Raw genomic sequence first — 8,022 nt, forward strand, 5'->3', positions numbered from 1 at the left:
GCTGGTAGTTGTTTCTCTGAATCTAGTGCTGGTAGCTGTAGTTATCACGACTTAAGCGAGACTGTCCCTGTTTACACTTGGAGTGTAGAAGAGTCCAGGGACCAGGCAGGGCCCCGAGAAATGCGAGCCTGCCAACAGAGCCGATCTCAGGACCCTTAAAGTGCAGAGTAATATTCTAGCTGCTCTGATTGGAAGAAATACAAGCCTTTGGTAGGTACTGGTAGAACTGAGAGTCTGCAGAAACAGATTCAAAATCATCTCTGGTCTTTGTTGAGCTAGTCAGGGATCCCTGGTTGCTCCTCTGGAATCCCAGGCCTGAATCCAGAGCAGTGTCTGCCTTTTGTTGGGCTGGCAGGGGGCTGAAGTACATGGAGACCTAGTTTTTCTTTGGTTTAGCCTGAGGGCTGCCAGCAAGGTAGGATGGAAAAATTTGCACATTCTTGTGTCTTTTTGCTGGTTGCCTGGAGGAATGTCATTAACTCCTAAGTCTACTGTAGGTGTGAGCTAAGTTAAATCCTTGCTGGTCCAGACCTGTGTACATGGTTTTTAGCTGGTGGTGACTCTAAAGTGAACAATTCCTTGGGAAAAGGGTGGGTGGGAGCTACCTTACACCCAGGGTTAAATGTGTGCCTGCAGCGCTTTGTGCTTTATCTACTGCTTGATGTAAATTCAGTCCGTGGTTACGTGTTTGTTAGTTGGGTTTTTTACTCATCCCCTGCCAGTCAGGAAGAGAATAACGTTCTTGGACTGCAGTAGGTGCTCTGAACTGCACCTCCGTAGACGCTGTAAGCTCCAGTGTTTGACCGTGTGTCTGGTGAGCTGCATTGTGTCAAGTGTGGCACGAGATAGTAGTGTTTCCTCAAAGGGTTGCATCACCTCTCTAGCATGTTTGTGTTACGTAGTGTTTTCAAAGTTGCTCTTGAAGTGTTTGGAAAGACAAAGGACACTTCTTGGCTCATTAGTGTTACTTTTAAAGAACTCAATAAAAAGATGCTGCAAAACTTCTTGGGTCAACGCCATCTCTGACAGCTAGGAGACTTCTTGAAGTTAGTCCAAATCTGTGGAAGTTTAAGGAGAATTTGGATCAACATCACTCTCTGAATCAGGTGTCATTACGTACTTCTGTCAGCTGTGGTGCACGTAACTGGTGTGAAGTCGCTGTAGAAGGGTTTGTGGGCTTGGTTCTCTTTTTTTTCTAGTTCGTGAATTAAATAAAAGCATGGACTTTCTGCAAAGGAGCAGCGACAGAAATGTAATAAGGAGTCTAAAAAGCTCAAGAGAGACAAACTGTCAGGAGGTTTGAGTTGTTAAAGCTTTGGGTCATGGTGGAGTAGGAGAAAAGCAGCTGCTGGAGGGTTGCAGGGTTTCACCAGAGTGTGGCTCTCTGGGTCTGGAACCATGGAGCCATGCCGAGTGTCTTTCTCACCCTTGCATTTAGTTTAGATGTACGAAATGCCAGCACAGTTGACCACAGAATGTATCACTCTCTTGTTAAAGGCATAATGGTTTACTTAGTCTTAATTTCCATTTATTGGGCTTTTCTCCAGCAGGGAATTTGTCATCCTCAGGATGAGCCTTTTCTTAAATTGCAAGTTTATAGCATGAACCACTCAGCTGTAAATGTTGGCTTGCTGATCATCTTGTTTCTCTTTGGGAATATGAAGAGATAACGATTTTAAATTTGGCTTTTACTGTCCTACAGTTGGGCTTGAGAAATACTTGTCCAACTCAGGGTTCTTGGCCTGCCTTATGAGAGGCTTTACAAGTGGCAAGTGCCTTACTGTGGGGTGAGCACTGTAAGCTAATGCTGCTTTTCTAAACTTTCTTCTGACCGCAAAGGGTTTTGTCCCTTTTATGCCAAGTGAAGACTGTGAGGAGTCTCGAGTGTGTTTCAGAAGATGTGTTTTATGTATTACAGGAGTATTTTTTTCTGAATGCAGACCTGGGCTTGGTGAGATGAAGAAATCAGCTGCAGGTAGACTGCAAGCTCTTGAGTTATGGGTGGGAAACTTGCTGTGCTAGAAGGAATGATGTGGTTGGCAGAAGTGTGAGCCTTCATTTTGGGACCGTTTTACAGCTTGCTCTAGTAGGGAGGAAGAGTTAAGTGCCCACTTTGTGCCTTCGGAACTGAAAGCAGAAAACATCCCCCTTTTGTGGAATGGAGTGAGTTTGGTTTTATGATTGTAGCACTGGTGAGGAGTTTCCTTAAAAGAGAGGTTTAGCACTCTGCTGTTCTTGAACTTTGGGTTGTTCCTTGTGTTAATGGATGTGTGGGAAGGTGTCATGGAAAAAGAGCTGTCCTTCAGATGCCTGCAGTTTTGTTCCAGAGGGCGTAAAGATGGGACTGTTGGTAGGAGAACAGAGGAGGATGAGGAAGGGGAGGAGGAAGCAGGAGCTGAAGCCGTACTTGTGTGAAGAATTCATAAGCATTGCTTACTGGAAAAAACTGCCCAAACTGTTTAAGACCAGCAGAACAACGACTGCCAAGGCAAACACTTAAACAGGACGTCAGGATGTGCTGTTGGCTTACTGGCTGCCACAGCATCGAACCGAGCTATTGGGCTTTAAGCTTTTTTGTGGCAAATGCTGTTTTCAAGAAATGTGTGACTTCTGAGAGCCATGGGGAAGGTTTATGTGACGATCTACCTACCTCCTGCGCATGGTGGCTGGCTCTCACTCCCAGCCCCTTGCTGCTATGGTAATTCTAAGTGATGATCAACTTGTGTTCGGAGGGGAAGAAATAACCTTAATTTTAAAGGCTAATGTCACTCCTAGGGCAGTGTCCTGTTGCAGGTGGATGGTGCTAGAGCTTCTCTGTTGGCAGAGGCTGAGAGCTAAGTTTTCTCTTTACGTGAAACACATTACGGTCGTTTTACCTGATGGCTGGGAGAAGCGTGGTTTGTGAAAGGTTCCCAACTGCACATACGTTTCACTGAAGGATGTTCTTAAGAAAGCCTTGGCTTCGTGTATCTCCTGGAGACTGATGTAACCAATACTATAGAGTGTCTCTTTTATGCCTTACCATGTAAAGACAATAAATACTTATTTTCCAGACCAATTCTCTGAAACAGTTTAGGCTATTTGGCATTGCTGGGCCTGTAGTGCCTGTCATAGTCAAGTTCTCAAGAGTTGTTCTAATGGCACCTGGGGCTGAGCTTTGCGTGCCCCTGTTCTATCAGTTTGCGGTTTGGATGCAGTGGGGTATAAGTTCCCTGTTTCAGAGCAAGTCCTGAAGTACCTCACCCGTCATCAGTTGGAAGACACTGATTTTTGCACTGCCTGTGTTAATTAGTTTATCACGCGCCTTGCTGTTGGTGTTTCTTTGGTCCTCTCCGAGACACATTTGTGTGGAGAACAAGTCCTGATTTCAAGGCCTGCTCTGACGAAAGGAAAGCCAGCCAGGGTGTGCTCTGGCACTGTGGCACTGCCCATGCTCAGGTCTCCCCGGCAATCATGGACAGCGCAGGGCTGCCTGTGAGGTGTATGTGGTATCGGCTCCTTCGTGCAACGAGAGCAGGAGAGTTTACTGTTTGTCCAGATGGACCATGTGCTCTGTGCAAGGGTCCTCTGTACGTGTCACCCGAGGTTGTCTTTGGCCTTACTGGGGTCACGTAGAGAAAGAATGGTTTACGGTATGGTGGAACAAGTGGATGGGGCCAAAGCTTTTGCTGATACGAAATGAAACTCGGGTGTGGGGAGAACAGGGAAGGAGGTCTGTCTGCCCCGCACAATGCAGTTTGCATGCTCGCCGTGCTGCTCGGAAGTGAAATCATGCTCCTGGCAGCCAGGCCGGGGTTGGCTGCTCCAGGTGTGCAGAGCTGGAGTGACTCTGTTCGTGGCTGTTCATTTGCATTCTCAGATCAGAGGTAAACCAGAGTCAGGTCGGATGCCTTTTCTTTCTGCAAAGTGAAAAAACATCTCAAATGTTCATCTTCCCTTCCTCAGGCTGCAGATCAATGAAGTTTCTATTAAAGGTGGAATGGTTATTTCTCCTATAAATATATTTAATTGCAGTCAATGAATTAAATAAGTGATGACACATTTATTTTCCAACTCTAGGCAGGAATTTTTTTTCCAGTATTAATATTCCAGTGTTCATAGAAGTGTTTATGCCAGAAGAGGCATTTAGTGCTGAAAGATTCCGATTAACCTAATTTTTTCCTGATTCTTACAGCATAAAGAAGAATAACCCAGTCCCATTATAGTCATAGTTTATTTTCCTGAGAAGAAAAATTAGTTTGTTTTGCCTTTAACTGAGGTGTGAAAGAATTAGCCACAACAGTCGAGATGTGGACTTAAGGTGTTGTACTTTTCATAGCCTCTAGCACAGTGGAAACACTAGAGAAGTTTAATAATCTGCTCCTCCAAATGCATTTTATTCTCAAAATACACTTAAGCTAAAAGCTCTGCAGGTGTGGCAGGGGAGTTGGTGGAATTAACCCCAAATCCTGTGCAGAGAGACAGGTCTCCACGCAGGGTTTATTTGTTTAAGGTCTAGTGTAACTGCCGTGTGTTATTGCCACGCGTAGCCTCAAACACTTGCACGGAGCATAAATTGTTCTTGCTTTTCAAAGTTAAGTAGGAAATGTCATTTACAGTTTAATATATCGTTAAAGGAAGAACGTGGACAGTGACTGCTAAGTAAAATAAAAAGATGTTGACTAGCTGAGCACTGTGTGACAAAACATGAGGCTGGGAATACTACAATAGCAGCAGTTAAGCTAATATCTCCTGTAATAATTGTTTCCCTAGATCAGGAAGTGTCCTGCACCACTGGAATGAAATCTATCATTTTGTGGAACATCTGGCCCGCAAGTTCATAAGGTAAGAAGTGCTGGTTTGCAGGTAACCAAGTGAGGAGGGGGCGTGTGCCAGCGGTGAGGAGAGGTGTGCTCCGTGTCAGGCAGGCGGTCACGCTGGTGCCAGTCCCCTCGTGGAGAGACAGGTCTTACCGCTTGTCTCATCTTAGTCCGTGAAGCCAAGCCATGACATGACATGACATGACATCCCATTGACTGCTTTTCCCCAGATTTGTGTCATGGAGGAAATAGGAGCAGATAAGCTAATTGCTCCCTTTTTCCTGCCTGACTTTCCTGGATCACACCTCACTTTTGTGGGGAAGCAATCCTCTTGTTTAAGGGCTGGCCCCTGCCAGAGGTTCAGAAAGGCCGGGCCTGCAGGGAGAGGCCTGAGGCTATAGCTCGCAGGCACTGAATGCCTCGAGGCCAGATGAGAAATCCCCCAGGCCGGGGTGGAATCTGTTATGATAAACACCATTAGGTTTCCTTGGTCTCCATGGTGATACCAGGATGTATTTAAGCCTTTCTTGCTTTAGCAATCCTAAAGTCATGATGCGAGTGCTGTTTACATCTTTCAGAAGGATTCCTCAGGGTTTGGCTTGACTAGGAAGGCCTAGGGCAAAGCACTTCTTGCTGTTCAGTCCTGTCTTTCATCCCGTTGAGTTATAACCTAGAGCCCATCAGAGCGTCCTGTGTGTTTGGTGTTACACATACAGTAAGCTCTGCGCAGGACCACCAGGATAATTTTTTTTTCTCCCCTTCTCCAGCCCTCAGCTGAGGATGTCTTTCATCGTTTTCTCAACTAGAGGGACAATTCTAATGAGGTTGACAGAAGACAGGTAAGAAGAGATTTACAGGTGCACAGCACCTACAGTGAGGTGTCCTTGTAGCTTCCTTCACCCCCCTTGCTTGCATTTTAACTTCTAGATGTCCTTCTGTCAGTAACTAGGGTTTTGACTCAAACTGCTTTCATGGAGGAGTCTTGCCTCCTGCAGGTTTCCAGGCTTTTGTCAGAGAACAACAGCCTTATTGCCTTTGAAACGTCCTTAGGGAGCTTCTTCTGCAGCCAAATAGGGAAACTCCCTCCCCATAAAACGAACTTGCAAGCCATAGGTTACACCCGTGCTCTTGCGGCAGAGGTGACCATGAGTTCTCAGGAGGTCTGAAGGTACGGTATAGGCAGACAGTCTTCAGGGTGGGTTGCATGGGTGTATATTTTTGGCAATGACGGTTTGATTTCTGTGTTTCTGAAGCGTGTTCCTGTCATCTCCTTGTTGATCCCAAGTCAATCCCAGTAAAATCTACAGGATCTTGGGTTTTTGACTCTGACTTCAAGGATGAGGTCCTTTAATTGCTCTTGCTTCCTCTGCTAACTTCATTGCCACGTGGAGCAAAAATAGATGTACCACATGTGAAGGCTGTATAAATCAGCATGTGTTTTACATATTGGATGTCTCTGAACTCGCATACCAGAGCAGCTGCAATAGAGGAACGAATAGGAAACTGGCCACTTGCCTGAAGAGCAGTCCACATACATACCAGCCTCAAATGTCGTTAAACCCAGCCAGCCTAAGCGTCTCTTGCCACTTAATGCAACAACAAGTATAAAGAGAGTTCACCATATCTATCTGGGTGCCGGAGAAAAACCTGTTCTGCCTCTTTCAGTCTCTTTTCAGTCTCTCTGTGAGCATCACCCATTGCAAAGGTCTCTAGTCTGTTAAAGCGCTAAGTTATGAGACTTTGCTGTTTCCCACGTGGAAATGTATTTCATATTTATCCAGCTGTCCTAGAAATGTTGAATGGGAACAGGATATTGATATGGCATTTGTCTAAAAGCCAGGGACTGACTGGGGAGCTGCTGGTTCCTATTGGAGGACTGACAAACAAGGTCCAAACAAGGTGTGGGCTTCATGCTGGTCGTTTGGTTAAGACCGGCTTTTCTTAATGGAGTAGTGGCAAAGCCTTTTCTCCCTTGCCCATGCCTCCATGTGGTGTATCAGCATCTGAACGTGGAGATTGAGAGCACTTAGCATCCCTTTTGGGAACACCCAGTGCATCTAATGGGACAGGACTGATGTATTTTAAAAACCTTTGCTGTCCATTTGAAATGTCAGTGTTTGAGTTCTGATCACAGGCAGTGCTCTTGATTTTCTCTTCCGCTTTGGCTTGGTATGCACGTGGGGAGCTGAACGGAGGGGGTGTGCTGAACACAGGGACAGAACTGGCTTCTGGCATTTGGTCTGGCAGCGTCAGTGTGGTCCTCCTGCATGCAGTGACTTAATCTGTTGTCTGTGAAGATTGTATAGTTTGCTCAGAGATACATCTCGCATCTTGCAGGGTTTTATCTTGGTTGTAAAAACTTCTGGCCTGTACTTGGCTCCCAGAGTTTGGTGTCTGCAACTTGGTGGAACAACAAATGAGTGCCCACCCCATTTAGCCTGCCGCTGTGCCTGGGATTTCTGAAAAAATAAAACAGATACCCTGAATCATAACAAGCTGTTTGGAAAAGCTTTACTCTTCCCATCAGTGTGAACAGGAACTGAAGGTGCAAGCCCACGTAAACTGGAGTTGCCGGGATGGTTTGAGGTTTTGTCCTTTCTCGTGGCTGTTTGGTTACATTGTCAAGTCAGCCAGTGCAAGTGAGGAAACTGAGCTTCTGCATCACCGGCTTGGCCAGCGTTACACACAGAATGTTTATTTAGGAAGAAACGTGTGGCTGTTGACCCTGGGAGATGCTGCTGCCGCGATGCTTTCCCCAGGCTGCGGGAAGCACATCTGCCCTATTTCCCGTTTCCTTAGAAAGGTTCCTACCCAGACATTACCTTAGCCTGTAACATTATCTTAGCCTATATAAACATTGCGTTAAACTTTTCCCTCCTCGCTGTATCTGCTTCTGCCATGCATGCCTTTCACCTGGATGCCAGTTCCTGATAAATCTGGTCTGGGATCTAATGGGGTATCTGAATTCGTTTCAGGGAACAGATACGCCAGGGTCTAGAAGAGCTGCAGAAAGTCCTTCCAGGAGGTGACACGTACATGCATGAAGGATTTGAAAGGGTAACTAGCTGCATGCTCTAGTGCCTCTAAACTGGATCTGGGTGCTCCTCAGGAAATGCTAAACAACGGAATCTGGGTAGTAACGCCCTGGTGGGTAAGTGGGGTTCTTTCCCTTTTCTGCAGCAGGTGAGTGAAGAGTGCGAAGCGTGTAGGAGCTGGTACAACA

General features: G+C 46.1%; 1 protein-coding gene across 1 annotated transcript in view; it reads left to right on the plus strand.

Annotated features, from left to right (window-relative positions):
* Positions 1–8,022, plus strand: part of LOC104500426 (anthrax toxin receptor 1-like) — a 36,241-nt gene that overhangs the window by 3,325 nt on the left and 24,894 nt on the right. The window contains exons 2-4 of the mRNA XM_010144068.1: positions 4,753–4,824; positions 5,567–5,638; positions 7,775–7,856. Of these exons, the coding sequence (XP_010142370.1) occupies positions 4,753–4,824; positions 5,567–5,638; positions 7,775–7,856 (226 nt within the window). The remainder of the gene's footprint in view (positions 1–4,752; positions 4,825–5,566; positions 5,639–7,774; positions 7,857–8,022) is intronic.

This window comes from Buceros rhinoceros, unplaced genomic scaffold (assembly GCF_000710305.1).
Source record: "Buceros rhinoceros silvestris isolate BGI_N320 unplaced genomic scaffold, ASM71030v1 scaffold12039, whole genome shotgun sequence".
Lineage (NCBI taxonomy): Eukaryota > Metazoa > Chordata > Aves > Bucerotiformes > Bucerotidae > Buceros > Buceros rhinoceros.